The sequence below is a fragment of the Petromyzon marinus genome, chromosome 5, assembly GCF_048934315.1.
Source record: "Petromyzon marinus isolate PM22_M1 ecotype Great Lakes invasive population chromosome 5, UKy_Petmar_22M1.pri1.0, whole genome shotgun sequence".
Classification (NCBI taxonomy): Eukaryota; Metazoa; Chordata; class Hyperoartia; order Petromyzontiformes; family Petromyzontidae; genus Petromyzon; species Petromyzon marinus.
Genome location: NC_133671.1, coordinates 99,443 through 120,791, shown reverse-complemented (window position 1 = coordinate 120,791; position 21,349 = coordinate 99,443). Strand labels below are relative to the sequence as shown.

General features: G+C 41.4%; 1 protein-coding gene across 1 annotated transcript in view; it reads left to right on the top strand.

The window, feature by feature from the left end:
• Nucleotides 1-21,349, top strand: part of LOC116938908 (IgGFc-binding protein-like) — an 82,683-nt gene that overhangs the window by 17,491 nt on the left and 43,843 nt on the right. Inside the window, exons 21-40 of the mRNA XM_076060629.1 lie at nt 348-589; nt 1,318-1,492; nt 2,541-2,649; nt 3,345-3,442; nt 4,650-4,826; nt 5,008-5,210; nt 5,520-5,664; nt 5,808-5,855; nt 6,729-6,973; nt 7,640-7,814; nt 9,755-9,863; nt 9,952-10,043; nt 10,150-10,326; nt 10,509-10,711; nt 13,795-13,939; nt 15,394-15,438; nt 16,178-16,324; nt 17,637-17,890; nt 18,170-18,254; nt 18,847-18,993. Of these exons, the coding sequence (XP_075916744.1) occupies nt 348-589; nt 1,318-1,492; nt 2,541-2,649; nt 3,345-3,442; nt 4,650-4,826; nt 5,008-5,210; nt 5,520-5,664; nt 5,808-5,855; nt 6,729-6,973; nt 7,640-7,814; nt 9,755-9,863; nt 9,952-10,043; nt 10,150-10,326; nt 10,509-10,711; nt 13,795-13,939; nt 15,394-15,438; nt 16,178-16,324; nt 17,637-17,890; nt 18,170-18,254; nt 18,847-18,993 (3,021 nt within the window). The remainder of the gene's footprint in view (nt 1-347; nt 590-1,317; nt 1,493-2,540; nt 2,650-3,344; nt 3,443-4,649; nt 4,827-5,007; nt 5,211-5,519; nt 5,665-5,807; nt 5,856-6,728; nt 6,974-7,639; nt 7,815-9,754; nt 9,864-9,951; nt 10,044-10,149; nt 10,327-10,508; nt 10,712-13,794; nt 13,940-15,393; nt 15,439-16,177; nt 16,325-17,636; nt 17,891-18,169; nt 18,255-18,846; nt 18,994-21,349) is intronic.

The following is a 21,349-nucleotide window of genomic DNA, read 5'->3' as shown; positions in this document are numbered from 1 at the left end:
TGAGTGATTGAAACAAATCTTGCCTGTTTTAACTTCATTTGGTGTAGTCCTAATTTGATGGGAGAATTTGTTAATATTGACGGAGAAAAAAATGACTCGATCTCTAGTACCCTTGTTGCACAGTAGCTTGGCCTACCCCGTGGCTATATAAATAAGGATATTTCATCTCAATATGGCTTGATGATTTGGATGGGTAGGTTCCCTCTTTGTGAATATAAAAATAACAAGCATTTATTTTATTAGATGCTAAAATACAAACACGATCTCAAAACAAAGTAATAACACGATTTAAATGGCTGCGTGGATGGTCACTGTGAAGTGAATGAAAATTCTCAAATCTTTTTCAGTAGCTGCAAGATGTGTGGTGCAGGGAGACCCACATTACACGACGTTTGATGGGCTCTATTACGACTTCATGGGCGCGTGCATCTACACAACAGCCAAGCTGTGCAACATCTCCTCCTCCCTGCCCCACTTCAACGTGGAGACTAAAAACGAGCGCCTCAACCCAAGCATATCTGTGCTCCAAGATGTTTACGTGGACGTATTCGGACACAGGATAACCATGACTACACATCACATCCTACTGGTTAATATTACACCTAAAAGGGCTGAGGTTTTAAAGTATTGATAAGTAATATGTGAGTTAAATATTAAATTATTAGCCTATTTGTTTGAGCTAGTGTCACAGGCGGTGCAATAACACGTTCATGTTGTGTTGACGCATGCAGAGGCTAATGGGAGGCACCAACCCAGGCCGAGTGTATGTTCCACCACCACTTAATCTGTTATTTCTGCATTCTCACTTAATAACTCATTGGTGCTTCGCTTCTAGGAAAAGAATGCAACATTCTCCTCTTTGTAATTCCTACCGCCTACAATGGCAGTTACTCCAAATATGCTCTCATAGGCTGGAAATGGCAAATTGTAAACATTCTGAGACCATCATCTCCCGATGCTCGGGAACCCGGTTTATATTAAGGTGGCGGCCCGAATGTGAATTGAGCATCTCAGCAGAGGTGTCTTTTTAGATGTGCCCTCTTTACTTGAGTCCAACCTTCACTGTTAAATGAATTTGAGCCTTTGTGTCAATTGGAGGCTTCATATGATTCTGCCACTTACTGAATGAATTGTACACAACTGCTGAACAATGTGGTACTGGGGTAAAGCTCACTTCTCAATTAGCAGTAATTAAAGCCATTAACCAATCAATAATAAAATCTAAATTTTAATTGAGACCACTGGGATGTACAAGCATTATTATGAAGGGAAATGATTTCCTTAACGCTTGAATCACTCATGTGCTTTGATCTACAGTTGGATGGGGAGCGGGTGACGCCCCCACTGGTGTTACCGGGGATGCACGTGTCTCTGAGCGGCTCATACCTTGTGCTCATGACCAACTTCAGCCTCACAGTTCGTTTCGATGGGTACTATCAAGTTGTGGTGTCTGTACCAATGGAGTACGCTGGGCAGCTCTGTGGACTCTGCGGTGAGACAATGATCAAAATGTTCATGAGCATTATTGAAACCTGACTTGCGTTAGCATCGGTTACAAGATTAAACATTCCCTTTCAAATTGAAATTAATTGAGAATGGAAAGGTTGGTAGTGAATCCTAGAGTTCATCAGCTTGTGATATGATGGATGAGACGCAGCACTTTATGAAAATAATTGGCAAAAACACACAAATCCTACGTGGAGAAATGAGTAAGACAGTTCAGAAGATAGGTTCAGTGATTTGGACATTTCCAAAGAGCACGAAACATAAAAGTACTGTAGAAGAACACGACACATAGCAGCAATTCTGTAGAAGAGGCAGCAAAGAGATGTGATGAAGACAGTCGAGGTGCTCAGACAGAGCTACATCATCCATAGGGAGGACAGTGCTTGATTTAGTTGCACCAAGCAGTTGTAGTGCTCACTTGATGCATCATCCCTGAGGTGGGAGCACTACTATATTTTGGGCAGACCATCGATTTGTTAAAGTGTTTTTAGTTAAAGCTGCTTAACATTTCATCCGAAACAACGTAAAAAAGCAGCGTAACATTCACAGAGGCACTCTTACGAATGATAAGATAAGGCAGAAGATAAGAAGTTGCCAAAGATAACAAATTCACGGCACTGGTAAAGATAAACCGATTATGAAGACATTCACGATGGATTTGAATAAGTTATTATTAATATTTTGCTTCAAGAATCCATGATTTTAAATAGTCCAGCCCCTTCTGAATCCACTGCTGAATGAAGGCTTCTCTAATTTGCGTTGGTCGTGGGGGTTGTTTGACCATACTTCATGCTGGACACTGCACGTTGCAATGGGGCCCAGGACCGGTTCATAAATCACTCACCACTCATGTTTGCTGTGGCTGGCAAAGTTATCTTTTGATGTATTCTTTGTCATTTTGTAATGTCACGTAATCTTACAATTCCCAATGTATGCTCTGTATAAACGTATGCTCCTTTTTGATGAGGAGCAGTATTCTGGGAGTGAAGCCACACGTTTGGTGGACCATGTGAATGTCGTTGTCTTTTGAACAGGAAACTTTAATGGTGATATTGATGATGACTTACTCATGCCAAATGGGTCATTGGCTGCTTCCGAAACCAAGCTGGGAAACAGTTGGATATCAGATAACAGCTCAGCTGAGTGAGTGATCACTCGCCCATTTTGCATCTTCGTGTAAAATATTATTCATGAAAACTGCACTTTCTGTTTGCTTTCTGTTTTTTTAGACAGTTTCGCTGGTGTTAAATTGCTGCACACCATTTCCCGCTTTCTACGCTTTTTAAAACTATTTTATGAGTCAAGATTTATGCTGCGCAATCCACTCGGCACACATGGAATTCGAAGAATCTGCCAAATACACGTCATTGTGCATTTTCTGCCAAATACACGTCATTGTGTATTTTCTGCCAAATACACGTCATTGTGTATTTTCTGCCCATGGACAAAGCTGACTATTCAGTCTTAGCTTCTGTTTCCGAATGCCATGACTCTGTTCATGGACTGGTGGATCATGAATTGTGTCTTAACTTCACTATAGCCTCACCGACTTTTATCCATTTCTCCCGTGGACTCAGGCACAGCAGAATGTGCTGCACAGGCGGTGCAAATACTGCTGCGTGGATTGCAGTTTGTGGACCTGTGATAAGTTCTAGAAAACACCCTTCGTTCTGCCTAAGTGGGGAGGATCGATATTCACATACATTATATTTGGGTCCCTTGTCTCCGATTTAAAAATGGTTACAGTAAGTGACCGGTTTTTCTTAAGACAATGCAAGGGTGATGACTGGAATGATGTTGATGTGGTAATAATAGTTTGCTTTTTGTTTTATTTGCAGCTGCGACGTTGACTTTGAGCCTCCAGGTCCCTGTGATGCAGAAGAACAGGCTAAGTTTGAATCGGAGGAATTTTGTGGAAAGATACATGATGTCAATGGTAAGTCCAGTTATGTATGACTGCTGAATGTACAATTTCCCTTTAAACAACTTTGTTTCAATTCAGATATAATACAGAAATATACGTTGATAGTTCTAGTTTATGTTGATAATTCTACTCTATGGGATGTCTAGCAAAAACATTAGCAAGCTTCAGCATGTTCAACATTATTTGGCAAGTGTCGTGACGGGTACTGGAAAATCCGACCATGCCTATCTATACTCGTTGGTTCTATTGGGTAAAGTCACGTAGGTGAAAATTAAATAACAAAAAATCACGACTTTTCGGCCACAACACAAGCGGCCTTCATCAGGTGAAGGGACGAGACTGTCTGGAGGACAGCACTGGAGTGTTTCATGGAGAAATTTGAATCAGACGCCATCCAGACTTCCACCCTCAGACCTTCTCTGTGGAAGAGATATGTAGACGACACTTTCGTAATTTGGCCACATGGCCTCCCAGCTTTGAACCTTTTCCTAGACCACATTAATTCCAGACACCCCGCCATCAAATTCACCATGGAAGTGGAGAAAGATGGCAAGCTGCCATTATTGGATGTTCTGCTTGAGAGGAGACCTGATGGCTCATTGGGACATTCTGTCTACAGGAAACCCACCCACACAGATTGCTACTTGAAACCTGATCCCACCACCACCCGACGCAAAATAATTATCTCATCAAAACGTTATACCACAGGGCTCATTGCATTTCGGACCAACACCACCTGACCAGTGAATTAAAACATGCCTATCTATTTCCCGCTGAACTGCTTTGGCTTCCGGTTGCTGAACGAATACATTACAAGTTCACACTCACTGCACACAAAGTGCTTGCTACAAATGAACCACAATACTCTGCTGATCTCATCCAGGAGCATAAACAGTCACACAAACTCCACTCATCCTCACACCAGCTTTTGGCTAACCATCGAACAAAGATGGTCACCGCATGAAGGGCTATCAGATGCACTTCTACAGCCGTGTGGAACACACTTCCTTCCAATATTAGGAAGCCACTGGAGCTCTGTACTTATACATTTTAATTTAAAACTCATTACTTTAGAAATTGTATTGTTTAGTTTGTTTTCCTTTCCCCACACCTCCGATTAGCACAGTTGACGACATACCATGTGACAGGTTAACCTACATTCATACATAGTTGCAAATATCGCTGTGTTGTAAATGATATTCACGTCGCTTGTGAACAGGAGCATTCCAAGAGTGCCATGCAGTGGTCAATCCAGAGCAGTTTTTCATCACCTGCGTTCTTGACCAGTGCTGGATGGATGGGAACGAGCAGTTCCTCTGTGCCTCCATGCAGACCTACGCTGACCAGTGTGCCCAGCATGGGGTCATCATCATGTGGAGGAACGACACCTTCTGCCGTGAGTACAAACCTGTCTGAGCTTTAATCCATAACACATCACATTGCATGAGACTAGGCCTTGTTTTTATTCTGTGGAAGCACAATGTACATCTGTGTGGTTTGTTCATTTGTATAGCTGCTTGCAGTTGTGCATCCCCATTGTAATTTATCTCCGAAAATGTTTATCTTTGTGTTGACAGCGCTCGAATGCCCTGCAGACAGCCACTATGAGAGCTGTGCCCCACCGTGCCCAGCCACGTGCAGAAATGTGACCCTCCCAGGTGCCTGCCAGCAGCCCTGTGGGGAGGGCTGTGTCTGTGATGAGGGTTTTGTCTTCTCAGGAGACAAGTGTGTCGCTCAAGATCAGTGTGGCTGCATGGACCACAACGACCTCTATCACCCGGTGGGTTAACCCTTCACATCATGTGAATTCAACAATGATCATTTATTAATATCCACATAGGCAAGCTGAGCTTTGTATTGTTTTGGTATATGACGTACCAGTAAACATTTTCATTTTTAGGACTAATATATAAGTAAAGATGGAGTGCATTAAGTTTCACGCTGGAGTAAAATGGTGAAAATAATAAACAAAATGAACAAATGCAATGTATGTATGTTGCAATGATGTTGAAATATATCAGATAATGTTTCAATAAGCTTTTCCAGTTATGTATATTTCATGATTCTCATCGTGCATTCGTTTTCGCAGCTTGGGGACAGCTGGTTTGCAACACAGAACTGCAGTCTGCATTGCTCTTGTGGCGATGCTGGAGGCGTGGTCTGTGAGCCCTGGCAGTGTGGAGTCTCCGAGATCTGCAGTGTGCAGAATGGAAGCCTGGGCTGTCACAGCGATGGTAAGATTTTCCCTACTTGTCCTAATGGACTTTTCAGCCCATACAATGATAGTAATATTGTAACAAAAATATAATATTGTATAAAATTACGCTCGCATTGATGATACATCAATATATTTATTTTTGTATATTTTTTACCACAGATACCACAACAGTTTCACCGCCAACAACAACTGCTCCTCCAAGCATAAGTAATCAAGGACTACACATCGATATCTCTTGGCCAGGATATTTACTTACAAAATAAATGTTTCAGAACTTTGCTCTAATATATATTGCTCAGAATGTGAATGTGTTCGACAAAGCATGGAGCCTTCAAAACTGAGTTTCCTGGTCCAAATGCCGGCAATTAGCTCATTTATTCTCATTTTTCAAGGATTGCAAGTTGATGGGTTAAACACGGATTTGAGAAATTTAAACAAATCTTGCCTGTTTTTAACTTCATTTAGTGTAATCATGACTTGAGGGGAGAAGTTTTTTTTTATATTAACGATGAAAAAATGACTCTATCTCCAGTTTATGAAGATATTCTTGGTTCTTTCGGTAAAGTCACGTGACTTTACCGAAAGAACCAAGAATATGAATTTCTGCAGTCACGAAAGTTTTAAGTCAAAATTTATAAAGATAATTGACCAATCACCAGAAGTATCCCTGTTGTAGAGAACATTTGGCTACCCCGTGGTGCAATTGATTCACACGTTGCAACCACTCAAAGGACCACGTTCACCACAATAGTAACAAAAGCATTATTTATTGCATCAAATTGAGATCCTGAATTGTGACAATGCATTGACTTGCAATAGGAGCAACTGTTGCATTCTTCATACACTGTAATATATATCTGAGCTGCTCATATAAACTAAAGTAACCAAACAGAGTATTATTTTGATACGGCCCATGTATCTCATCAATTTCATCACATAAGGACTATCGGAACCTACTTTTGGTAAATATATCATGGTGGCAATTTAATCTAAAACGTTGACTGTAGTTAATTGAAATAAATCATAATTAAGTGGGCTATGACAGTGACATTAAAGTGAATGTTTAAAAATCTCTTTCAGTGCCTGGAAACTGCATCGTGCATGGAGATCCGCACTACGTCACATTTGATGGGCTCTCATTGGCATTCATGGGAACGTGCACCTACACAACAGCTAAGCTGTGCAACAGTTCGTCTCATCTGCCCTACTTCAATGTGGAAACAACCAACGAGTATCGCAACCAGGGCTCCATCTCATTTGTCAGAGAAGTTCACACAGAAGTCTATGGACAAAACATCACCTTGTCCTTGGGTCGTACCCTTCTGGTGAGAATTCAACTTTACACAAGCATTGAAGACTTGAAAGTGGCTATACGTCTGTCAAATTTTCTTGATGATTGCATTGGTCTGAGCCATTCAATTGTATCCAAAATGATGTATATTGCAGGAGGAAATATGTTTCCATAACAGTGCTGATTGCATGAGTTTTTCTAATATGGTATACATATGAATGCATCAATGTTTTAACTTATCATTGTCTAGAATCCTCACAAGCATATAAGTTTACATCCGACTTCAAACTATGCTGGTTTTATTTCTATCCCCTTAGAAGAGTTCAGTGAGCAGTGATTCACATTCAGAGTGGACTCTATTATTGTTCGATTAGATAATATCACCATCATACTCTACATTTTGGAATCCTTAAGTTGGTTGGAAGCACGGTCATTGATAAGCAATATCAAATATAATTAAGAAGCTTACAATTAATACAAGATAAAACCCTACATATCCAGGCAATGTACATATCAAGTCCAACTTTCCACCAGTGCAATGCAGATGAGAGGTTAAAATTTATTTTGTAGATAAATTAGTCAATTATGTGGTACCTCTTAATTTTCTTTGCAACATTATCCATTGATCGTGAGGTAACCAAGAGTAGAACCCCCGTGGAATGACTTGCGATGCCTGTGTCTCCTGTGCGCTGATCTCCAGCTGAATGAGGAGCTGGTGACGCCCCCACTGGTGTTGCCAGGGCTGCATGTCTCTCTGAGTGGCTCATACCTCGTGCTCATGACTGACTTTAATCTGATTGTTCGATTCAATGGAGACAATCGGGCGGAAGTAACTGTGCCAAGAGAGTACGCAGAGGAGCTTTGTGGCATCTGTGGTGAGACCATGTTTGTGAGAGTTCCATAGCAGCACTTAGACAAGGCTTTAACTGCTCTATTTACGTTCTTTGTTCAGAAAGCACTGCTGTGTTATTGCCATCTAATCACCATGCAGGATTAATTATGTCAACTGCCAATATTTAGGGTTTTTTTTAATAATTGAAATATTACACCATTCACGTTATGAAATTGTTCACTTAATTTGCAATCTGAACGTAACGTACACTCACTTTTCTGAAGACATTGCTTCCCGTTACATCACACATCTTCATATTGACTCTCCCACCCATGCTGAGGAATGTCCTTTGGGGTTAAGTACTCTAAGAATAAAAGAGGTTGCATACATTGTAAGACATATATAGAAACATTTCAATTTAATTTATAAATTCCCCATTACACCCCTTCACATGCGGCAATGTGTAATGTATGGATGTCCCTGCTAACGGTCTACGATAGTTCACCCCCGTGGACATGCGCCACATGCCACTGATTGCGAGGCACCAATCTGTGCACAAACCCTAATCTCAGGGAGATGAATCACCTCAGCTGGGAAAGCCAACTTTGCTTTCCAACCTGTGCTAATTGAGGTACGCTCCCCACTCTCCCCTCCATTGAATCGTGATGGAGCCACCTACCGAGAATACTCGGCAGCACGCATTGAATGTAATATTTTAACATTTAAAGTTTATCGAAAAATGGCATTGTTGAATATTACTGATATATTTAGCTAGCAATGTTTAATCAAATCAGGGCCTGGCTTGGCATATGCATAGTTGACCGCACCTCCGATTAGCGCGGGTGGCTATGTACAGTGGAAAATAAGTTTAGCGTACATACATACTGTACATACATTACACATGGCTCTGGAAATGGTTTTAGTTATAAGTTCATTTCACAATCATTTCTGTATTGTTGACTTGAATCCAGTTTTGAGGCAATACATGTGAACATGAGAATAGTTTTTACCCTTTTAACTGGCACAAAAAAATGATACCTTTATTCAAGGCATCATGTTTGCAATAACCACAACACAAGCAGTCAAAATGCAAACAAAAAAGACAACTCTGATAATATGCACTGTCCTTGAATTTGATTCGTCCACACCCGAGACAGCTTTTCTTAGAGCCTAGTCTCCATTGGTGTTGGACCAGAAGACGCCAAAAGGCGTACAACTCAAAAACAGCGCACTATCAGAGTATTGAGGGCTCGGGGTGAGCATTAACATTATCAGACCTCCTTTGCCAGAAACAAGATATAAGAATAGGTTTTACCCTTTTAACTGGCACAAAAAACTGACACCTTTATTCAAGGCATCATGTTTGCAATAACCACAACACAAGCAGTCAAAATGCAAACAAAAAAGACAACTCTGATAATATGTACTGTCCTTGAATTTGATTGGTCCACACCCGAGACAGCTTTTCTTAGAGCCTAGTTTCCATTGGTGTTGGACCAGAAGACGCCAAAAGGCGTACAACTCAAAAACAGCGCACTATCAGAGTATTGAGGGCTCGGGGTGAGCATTAACATTATCAGACCTCCTTTGCCAGAAACAAGATACAAGAATAGGTTATACCCTTTTAACTGGCACAAAAAACTGACACCTTTATTCAAGGCATCATGTTTGCAATAACCACAACACAAGCAGTCAAAATGCAAACAAAAAAGACAACTCTGATAATAATATGCACTGTCCTTGAATTTGATTGGTCCACACCCGAGACAGCTTTTCTTAGAGCCTAGTCTCCATTGGTGTTGGACCAGAAGACGCCAAAAGGCGTACAACTCAAAAACAGCGCACTATCAGAGTATTGAGGGCTCGGGGTGAGCATTAACATTATGAGACCTCCTTTGCCAGAAACAAGATATAAGAATAGGTTTTACCCTTTTAACTGGCACAAAAAAATACATGTGAACAGTTTCATCTGTGTTTTAACAGGAAACTTTAATGGTGACCGTACTGATGAATATCTGATGCCCGATGGGACGCAAGCTTCTTCACCAACTGAGCTGGGAAACAGTTGGAAAACAGACAACAGCTCCGCCTAGTGAGTGGCCACCTCTCTATCGTTTACCATCACCTTAAGTCTTGCCTCTGGTTTGTGGTTATGGACTTGTACCTTTGTCTATTTGTAGCTGTGACGCTCCACCTCCACCTCCCTGTGATGAAGATGAGCAAGCAGAGTTTGAAACAGGGGCATTCTGTGGAATCATCACAGATGTGAATGGTCAGTGTGATAAGTTCTATATATTGCAGCAATAGTTATTGAAAATTTGCTTCATAATCAATGAAGAGGACAATTGAGTCGCAAAATGTGTTTCCCTTGTGAACAGGATTGTTCACAGAGTGCCATGCAGTGGTCAATCCAGAGGAGCTGTTCACCAGCTGCGTGCTTGACCAGTGCTGGACATATGGGGACAAGGGCACCCTTTGTGGCTCCCTTCAGGCCTATGCTGATGAGTGCGCGGAAAATGGCATCGTCATCATGTGGAGGAACGCCACCTTTTGTCGTGAGTGCAAACCGCTCTGAGCTTTAATTCGTAACACATCGCATTGCATGAGACAGGGCCTTGTTTCTATGCTGTGGAAGCACAATGTACATCTGTGTGGTTTGTTCATTTGTATAGCTGCTTGCAGTTGTGCATCCCCATCGTAATTTATCTCTGAGTATGTTTATCATTTGTGTTGACAGCGCTCGAATGCCCTGCAGACAGCCACTATGAGAGCTGTGCCCCACCGTGCCCAGCCACGTGCAGCAATGTGACCCTCCCAGGTGCCTGTCAGCAGCCCTGTGGGGAGGGCTGTGTCTGTGATGAGGGTTTTGTCTTCTCAGGAGACAAGTGTGTCCCTCAAGATCAGTGTGGCTGCCTGGACCGCAACGACCTCTATCACCCGGTGGGTTAATCCCATCTTTATTTTTTTTACTTTCCCACTTTGTCCTTTCATACTGTAATTTTTCAGTTGCAGAACAACCTTTGATTACTTTAGGATACCTGTTGAATGGGTGTCATCGATTTTTTTTCTTTTAAATTGTTTGAGAGCCTGACAGCTGGATATTTTTGGTTATCTCAATAACCATAAATGTTTAATAGGTGAAACATGAGTAAATGCCATCCCTCCCTCCCCTTCACCATCCGGGCCACTATCCAAGCTGTCCAAGCTCCACATGTACTCCATAATAGAGGTTTTTTGGGTTAGATCGCGATCTAACACAAAAAACCTCTATTATGGATGATATTGGTCGTGTTAAATCCACATGTACCATTTCCTGCACTCAAGATGTGAGCGCTTCCATTACCAATGCTCATTAAATGCTTCCAAGGACAAACACGTGCTGGAAAGCATCACAGAATACAAGCATGTGCATGTTCTCCACTTCCTCCATATTGAATAGTGTTAAAATTTACAAAAATACGATGTTTCGCTGGTGATTACAATCAGCTAATAGCCTCATGAAGCTGGTTGTGATCGCCAGCAAAACGTCATTCTCAAATTGTAAATGCTGTGGGTTACTCTCCAACACACCGGTGTTCCTCATTAGTAACTAATTGGCACGTTTTGTTTACATGACAAACCTTATTAATTGGTTGTGTGCGGTGGTGGTGGGTTTAACGACAGATCTATATTCACATAATGTAACCCTCAAAAAGCCATTTATTACAGATAATATTGGTCGTGAAAGCCTATGTGTTATATATTTGCACAACTGGCTATAAAGACTGGCCGACTTATTACAGAGCCACCTCCAGATCTGCCAACCCACTCATTGACTCGCAGAGCATAGAATGGTCTGCGAGAATCAATAATGAGTTGGCTCATTATTGAGTTCGCAACCCCCATGCTGTGTGACGCGTCTTGAAGCATCTGCTGTACTTCAACAACCCATCATCCAATCAACCCGGTGTGTGCACAGTACTTGTGGCGTTCTTCGGCAATAAAATAGTGACGATCAAGACGGACATTTTTAACTGAAGGCAATGTATTCTCCCAGTCTGCCATTTGAGTTTCATTAATCTGGAACTAATGCAGAACTCAAGACCCTGGCACCAAAGTGAATGGCAGAGGTGTCGATGCTCATCGAACGGCTGCCAAATAATACATTGCCGCTCGGCTACATCCACAATGTCGATTCTCAAATTATGCTCGGACGTGGTTGCGTCACTCATTGTACACCTGGCAATTCTTTGTTTGAGCGTGAGCTGTTTCCCAGACCAGTTCTGATTGGCATAGGTAAAACCGCTCCTGAAAAAAGTTGGCTTGAGCCATATTGACCCCGCAAACTATCGCCCGATCTCAAACCTGAGTATGGTTTCAAATTAGTGCCTTTGAAGCGGGCACTTCCGTACATTGCTGCTAGGGGCAGATTCAACCCTTGCAGGAGGCGTACCGGAAGTTCCATAGCATTGACACAGCTCTAATCAAGATCACTGATGACCTCTACAAGATCATGGATGACTGGTGTGCCACAGCGTTGGTTGGCCTCTTAGCTGCCTTCGACACCATCGACCATGAGATATTCATCGGGTGGTTAATGTGTATTTGGCATGGCACTCGGGTGGATTGAGTCAAACATACGTGGTTGATCACAGTTTGTAAAGCTGGGTGACGAACAGTCCTCGCATATGCCATGCCTAGTTGATGTACCACAGGAGTCCGTATTCGGGCCCTTCCTATTTTCAACATATGTCTCTCCGATCCCCAATCTCATCTCAACTCATGACATTAAGTTCCATCAATGTACACAATGGTACTCCGGAGTGAAGTCAAAGAATCCACATGAGCATTGCACGTGTGATTTGCACGAAACAAAATGCTGCTTCATCCAGAAAAACTGGAGGTTCTGTGAGTTGGCATTCAGGCTCAGGCGAAAAAAATTGTGGGAGGATTGTATGTGGTGGTTACAAACTCCGTGATTCAGTTTTCTACGAATATAAAGAGCCTCAGCACCATACTGGACTAGAAGATGTCGTTTGATCACCACGTGCAAAATATAATCAGGTCCTGCAATTTCCATATCAGGGCTCAGACACCATCGACCACTATTGAGTGGTGACATAGCCAGCACGGTGGCATGTAGTATAGTATCTACAAGGCTCGATTATTGCAACTCACTACTCTATGGGATGTCTGCCAAAAGCATTTCCAAGCTGCAGCGTGTACAACATTCTTTGGCACGTGTCATGACGGGTACTGCAAGATCCAACCATGTCCGTCCACTGAGATACATTGGCATCCAGTTGCCGAACTAATACATTATAAGGTCATACTCATTATCCACACTAAGTGCTTGCCACAGATGAATAAAAATACCTTACTGATCTCAAGGAGCATAAACCATAACGTGGTCATCTTCGCAGCAGCTTTTGGCAAGCCATCGCGCGCATTCAGATGTGCGTCTACGGCCATTTGGAGCGTTTTTCCTTCCAATCTTAGCAAGCCAATGGAGTTATGCACTTTTAAATCATCTAGATTGAAAACTAATATATTTAAAATGTTTTTTTTTTGTTTTTAGTTTGTGTCCTTCCTTTTCTGATTAGTACGAGTGGCTATATATGGTGCGAAATAAGTTCAACATACATACAAAGGACTATTCTATTCTTATGCTTGGTAATATGCTCCAGAGCTGAATGCCAATGTCACGGTCTGTTGACCACAAGAGGGCTTCAGGACAGAATTTGTGTGGTTTTGCCGTTCCTCCTCCGTTTAAGGAGCGCAGACTACAGTGGTTTACTGTGCAGTCTATGGTTTGGGTTGCATGGCCACATTCACCTTGTGGCTTGTGTCTTTAATTTTCCATTCATGAAGGAGATGTGTGCGAGAGCCTGTTGATGTTCTGATGCGGTTGCTGATTGCTTTAATCAACTTAAGAGATTTGCTTCAAATAATGATAAAATCTCATGATCAATCCAGCAGTATATGTATGATAATCATGGTTGATGAGGATAAAGATGACATGCATTTGTTTTGTTATTTTACAGCTTGGGGATCACTGGTTTGGAACACAGAACTGCAGTCTGCATTGCTCCTGTGTCAGTGTGGGAGATGTGGTCTGTGATCCCTGGCAATGTGGAGCTAATGAGATCTGTAATGTGCAGAATGGCACTCTGGGCTGTCATGATATTGGTGAGCCTTCCAATGTCTTTCATGCTCAATTTATATATTTTCTGATATTAGCATTGAAAAAACTTTTATATTTTGCCAACTTCCTATCAGTGTTTTTTTAATTGAATTATGTCGAATTTTTTGGCGAAAGGCAGATAATCTTGACAAATGGTGAGTCTTGGACTTTTACTACGAAGTCAAAACCCTTAAATCCCACTCAATCACAGAGGAGTTTCTTTGTTTACAATCATTAACTGTACTATACACTTATCCCTGCCAAAGGAATGTGGAATTTATACCATTGGCTCAAGGCTTTGAACAAGAGGATAGCACAGCCCCACTCTAGGGGAGTAGAAAACCACAATTTAATATTGCTTGTTGAAATTGCTTCTAATATAACTTATTATACTTAAAAATTAACGTCCTGCCTAAACACTCATATAAATGAACTCTATATGATTGTACTTTCTTCAATATACATTTTTCTATCTTTTTACTTTCATGACAAACTTTGGAGTAAATCATATTTTGAACGGAGAAGAGTTAGCCAATTCTAGATTTGGGAAAGAGCCAGTTCTAGATCTGTATTGATGATAACATGCAAGGTTTAATTTTGTAAAGAAGCTCCTTGGAGACATTCATTTTCAGGGGAGTTGAGCTTTATTTCTCCGAAAGTATATAGAGTTTGAGCATAACGATTGCTACACTGATTATGGCTATGGCTCTTCAGTCCTGGCAGTTTCCACTATGTTGAGCCTTGAACAGTGAACCCCGATGGTTTCCACTATGTCAATCTCGAACAGTCGGCCCCGATGTCGCCCACCTCTGGTCGTCGATTAGTCCTCGAGCAAGCGCCTCGACCGCGGCCCTCGCACCCCCTTTTATATACTGCTTGGCCCTGCCCCTATTGGACAGTGTGCCCCCCCCCCCCACTTAATTATAACAGGTGTGACAGTGCCTTCTGGTCACCTGTTTTCAACCACCTCAACCTGTTTTCAATCATCTCTACTCAGCCTTCTAGAGCCTTCTCTTGTACAGTCCCCTACAATGTTATGCTTTAAGGTCAATAAAATGTGGTCATGATTAGCACAATTTTATTGTTAGTCTGTGCAATTTCTCTTACATAAGTTGAACAAACATGAATGGCTTCGGGCAAATTTATTTTCAGCATAAATACATTTTTGTGCGAAATTAGTTTTAACAAAATTGAGAAAGAAAATGGCTGAAATGCTTTGTCAAGGTATTCTCTAACAAATACATTTTTGCATGTTTAACACGTAAGCTTTCGCCACCACCCGACACAGCCAACTAGTAAGGGTTGTCACGTAAACAGAACATGCCAATTTGTCACTTGTGTCGGGTGGTGGCGGGTTTAAGAACACATTTATATATTTACGAGATCTAACCCAAAAAAACCTCTATTATGGACATTTTAGAATATATATATACATGAAAATCGATATTGTGTATTTCAGAAACGTCAAGTTCCCCAAGCACATGCATACCAGCTCCAAAACCAGGTACACATTAAACATTGGACGTTTCGTTTGTATAATTTTATCTATGGTATTGTCTATTGTGTTCTGATTTAGCTCCAAGTATTTTTTACATGTTTGTGTAAGAAAAAAACAGCCCAAACAAAAGGATAATTCCCTGGAAAGTTTAGAATAGCAGCATCCTTAATAACCAACGAGGGAAAGCCTTACTTTTTCTCAAGGCTTTTCAGAAGGGTTCTGCTTGGGATGTCGGGCCTTGTTTTTAAAGCAACCTACTTCATGCACCGACTTCCAAAAGCTCTCTTCGCCCTGCAGGTTGGGTCTCATGTAATGTTTAAGTGATTCAACTGCTCGAAAAAAAATGCAAAATTTCAGCCATGTGTCACCGCTGAGTGTCACCGCCATAAGACTGAGTCAAAGATAAAAAGTAATAATTTGTTTAGCTTATTCACTCAGTTTTTAAGCCAAATATTAATACATGTATATTATACCAGAGCCATGGCTAACATCAATTGCATATGAACCAGTCCTGGTGCTCATTACCCACATCCTGTTAACCAAACCACTCTCAAGAGTGTGGTGAAGGTCAAACAAAATGACCCACACTGTGTGGGGAGTCCTTCATCCAAAAGTTGATTGATGAATGGCTGCACTATTCTGTTGACGCTGTATATTTATGAGAAAAAAATATTAAATACATTGCTTTTCTTCATAACTGAACCTTCTTTGATGTGTTTTATATTCGTTTCTGCTCTCTTGATAGAACCGCATCTCAGCTGTGACTTTGACGATGAGGAATCCCCGTTGTGCAGCTGGGTGCAACTCAGTGCCGATGCTGCGGACTGGATCAGCCACTCAGGAGAAACTCCAAACCCTTTTACTGGACCAAGCGGTGATCACACCACAGGCTGTGAGTGAAGCACACTTTTGTTGGTCCAACTGCTCGTTGTGTTTAATTCATTGTGCTACGAGCTTCTCGTGTGTGTGTGTGTTGTGGACAGCAGTAGTGTAGTGGTTACAACACTGCACTGCGAAGATGTTAACCCGAGTTCAACCCCTGCTAATGGCCATCATTGACAAATATCTGAAATGGTCCTGGGCCTCCCCTAGGTCAACTCAGCCTCAAATGAGTACCTGGTGGTGCAGTGTGTAAAACCAGCAATGGGGAGATGGTGGCCAAGCATGGTCCTTGCCACACCACCTACTGATGTGCTGTGGGTGGGAAGAGGTGATATGATGGTTAGTGCAGGGCACTATATTGATATATACCTAGTAAGCCTGGGTCTTTGCCACATAAATTCAGGCTACAATTATTGCTTCGTGATAATTACTGGGAAGACAAAGGCAGGTGAATAGTTTTGACCGCCACCACCTCGATATGCAAAGCCACGTATGCTTAGTATCAGTCACAGTATTTAAGGTGGCAATGTTAATTTGTAGTATTTTTGAGCAGAGCTGTCTCCATGTTGGGAATTTTTTCACGTCCCAATGTAATATAATTAAGCTGTTGCCAATACCTATTCAACATTATGAGACCTCCTTTGCCAGTAGCAAGATATAGTAATAGGTTTTTACCCTTTTATCTGGCACCAAAACTGACACCTTTATACAAGGGATCATGTTTGCAATAACCACAAAACAAGCAGTCAAAATGCAAACAAAAAGAGACAACTCTGATAATGATATGCACTGTCCTTGAAATTGATTGGCCCACACCAGTGGAGACTAGGTTCTAAGAAAAGCCGTCTCGGGTGTGGACCAATCAATTTCAAGGACAGTGCATATCATTATCAGAGTTGTCTCTTTGTGTTTGCATTTTGACTGTTTGTGTTGTGGTTATTGCAAACATGATCCCTTGTCTTCTTTGGTTCTTTCGGTAAAGTCACATAGAATGAGAATAAAATAATAAATTAATAAAATAAAATAACACAATAAAATTCTCACGAAATATGATCCTTTGTATAAAGGTGTCAGTTTTGGTGCCAGATAAATGGGTAAAAACCTATTACAATACCTATTCAAATTAGTAAGTTTTCTTATCACATAATTCACCATAGGTGGTATATATTTCTGCTGTGGCACACAGACTAAAACAGCTCACATAGTAGGGACTGGCCTGTGATGTTATCCATGCCAAAAAAAAAATAGAAACTGAAAATACAACTGAAAAAAATCCATAAAAGATCAAGGTCTTGAACAGTAATGGAATGCCTCTTTTTCAGCGACCTCCTACATCTACATGGACTCAATAACCCTCGTCTCTAGAGGAGCAGTGCGACTTCAGAGCCCCAGCATTAACTCCCACCAAAATATCTGCCTGAGCTTCTGGTACCACATGTATGGCGACAACCTGATGACGCTAAACGTGTACGTCCTGGACGACGACATAGAGACGGACGTTTGGAACGTCGTGGGGCAGCAGAGCAGCGCCTGGTTGCAGGGATCCATTACCATCCAAGCCACGGCCAGCAGTCAGGTCGGTGCACTCTCACATAATATTGATTACATTTTTGTATGTGCATATGTGTGTTGAACTTCTTTCGCACCTTGCATAGCCACTCGTGCTAATCGGAGGTGCGGAAAAAAGGCAAATGTCAATGACGAATGACAAAAGTACTAAATAGTCATGACTAACTTTAGTAACTGGCCTTTAGTAATCTAGTAATATTAACGTTGTACTTGTTGTGTGTTATTCATGAACACTGTATGAGGGTGAATTGCACATATTGAAATTGTGAATTGATGTCGTCTCTAGATCATCATAGAGGGAGTTAGCGGATTCACAAAATCAAGTGACATAGCCCTGGATGACATCATGGTAATAGCAGGAAAATGTGCAGGTGAGCACACAATATCAGCATTCACTACATCCATACAGTAGCCAGTGTTCTCATGTATTGGGCGGTTCTGAAATCCATTAATGGTCCTGGATTTAGTAGTGTAAATTCCACTTTCCTATGGTAATGGTCATTATATCCATTGGACAACCACTGTTGATTTCCCTGCAAAAGTATGTCAGCCTAACCAGGTGGGGCTCATTTCACTGGCTCTAGTAGGATGACGAGGCGGATAGTGTGATGATGATGGGGTTGAGGTGATATTAACCAATAATTTAACTCACGATTGGGACCTTGTCAACTGTGATTTGCTCACTGACATTTAAAATTAAATAGATATGCATGCATTTTTAAAAATAAAATATTGTTTGCGCAACATTTCCATTTACACAAGCCCAATTGTATTTCCTCTGCTGGGAAGGTTACTGTTCATGATAACGGTAAAGTGTGTGTTTTTACACCTGTGCTATTGCTGAGTTTTATTGAAGGATTTGCACAATTCCAGAATCTTAATTACTAAAATAAACGTAGACAATGCATTTTTAGTGATTGTAATGACCAACTTTCCATTTTCCCCATTTTCCAAACGCAACAGTGTGTGTGAGCGGGTGTGATTTTGACAAGGACGAGGGTCTGTGTCAATGGCGCAACAGCGAAGAGGATGATGGAGACTGGGAGCTGTGGCTTGGACAGACAGATGCAGAGGGCACGGGGCCCGATGACGACTTCACTCGACCTGGCTGTTTGTACCTTTCGTCAAATTTACAATTTACACGAAGCTCTAAGATGAATGGATAATCAGACCACACAATCTGTAAAGCTATCACCCCAACAGTTGGGAAAGAACCATCTGAGGACCCAATCAAAACCATTACCTTGCCATACGTAAAAATATTTCCAAAATCATGAGCAAACACAAGATCCAGGTTGGATTTAACACAGTACATAAAATTCGTGATCTGATCCCATCTGTGAAGGATGTTTTCCCTGACATGCAATACCCCGGCGTCTACAAACTAGTTCATAGTTCATTTATTTGGTATAGCCCTGTGAGCCATTCGGCTCTTGAATCGGGTGCAACCGCAACAAACAAAAAACATGAACAAGAAAACATCTTAAAGTGATTTTGTGACTGTGCAAACAGACAATACAGGAAAAAAATATCAAAATATTCCTGAAATAGCACCGTCCACCAACGCTGTGTGCAAAAATCCCAGTGGGATGCAAGTCAAAAACAACAACAACCACAAGACAACTCAGATTAAGGCCATCAGTCTAACTCCGTACTACAATAAACAAAAACATGGCCAAAACAAAAAAAAAACTTTTCGAAATCACCAAAATAAAAGCCATAAATGCAATGTAACAGTGATCATAGGGACTGTGACCGAATTTTTAACAATAAACTACATAAATAAATTATAACACCAAAATCTAGGGCCATAATTTAGGCCACTGAATAGCAGTGGCAGCTAGGGTTGTACAACTCCTCTAGAGCAGTTTTGAGTGAAGATCTCATAGGTAGTGATTCAAGTTGCAGTTTATTGGCAATAGCATTCCAGACCCTGGGGGCATCAATAGCAAAAGCTCTTCCTCCAGTTTTTGTACGGCAATAGGGAATGTGAAGCTGGTAAATGAGCGAAGACCTGAGGTCAAATTTGTTCTTTGAAACAGAGAGGAGATCCAGTAGGTAGTCTGCGGAATTTTTTGTAAGTACATCGTGAATAAATAAGATCTGGTGCACAAGCCGTCGAACATTAAGAGATGTTAAGTTTGACCCAATGTAGAGATCACAGTGGTGAGTCCTATATGGGCAGTTCAATGCAAATCTTAAGGCCGAGTGATAGATGGAATCAAGCTTCTTCAGTACAGTACTTGGGGCTGATTTATACACGATGTCACAGTAGTCAAGTAGAGGCAGTATGGTAGCTTTTATCAATTCCAAACGGAACATTGGGGGGAAGCAGTGCTTGTGTCGATACAGAAAACCAATTTTTATTTTTGTCTTTTTACCAATATAATCAATGTGATCTTCAAAACTAAGTTTTGAATCCAGGATGACCCCAAGATACTTATAGATCTTGCCTTGCTCTATTTGATAATTATTCAAGGAATATAATTGGGGAAAAATAACTTCCTGCTTTAGTCCCGGAGAGAAGCATAGCACCTTGGTTTTGGAGGTATTCAGGACTAGTTTAAGAGAAACTAGCTGATGTTGTAGTTTGTTGAAATCACCCTGGAGCTTAGCAATCACGTCATCTGGAGAGCGGCCAGCAGTAATCAGTATCGTGTCATCTGCAAAAAGATTTACCCTGGAATGATCCAGTTGAGTGCCCAAGTCATTGACATAAAGAGAGAATAAGAGGGGGCCGAGGATGGGGCTGTGTCTGTGGCAGTAGTTACATTGGGAAAACTAAGCAACATGTCTCGGACCGTGTTCGTGAACATAGGCAGATCTGAAACACGGCAGGACCAATACCTCGTGGCTGATCATTGTTTTAATGCGGTGGGCTCATACGAAATTGATTTCTCTAAGACGAAGGTACTTTGCAAGCCCACTGGCTATCAACAAAGATTCGTTCATGAAGCCATCCATATATATAGACTCAGACACAATTTCAACCGAGATGGGTACAAACTGAGCAATCATTGGAAGGACGTGATTAACCAGTTTAAGGCATAACTGGCTGTGATGTTTCGATCCTACCTTCCGATGTTAGTAATTATTTTCGACTGTCTGGTTTTACATTAACAGGTGAAATGTATCACACTAACACAGCCACGGTCGCTCGTGTCCTCGATGTGGCGGTGGCTCTGCGATCTTACATTGACATGTTAATCTCTCACAATACAATGGCCACCTTCGCATCGTCGTGGATGTAGCTCTCCGACCTTACATTTACATGCAAATTTCTCACTTTAACATCACTAGTGCCGCCCACTTTGTTTATGACCCTTGGGCTGCACCCATTTAAAACCTTTAAAAACAGCCTGCCTCAGCAGCTTTCCCACTCTTTTTTCTCCTGATGACGATTACTTGTGTTACAATTGAAACGTCGTAGTTTTTTTTATTGTTATTTTCTTTGAACCTATCTATG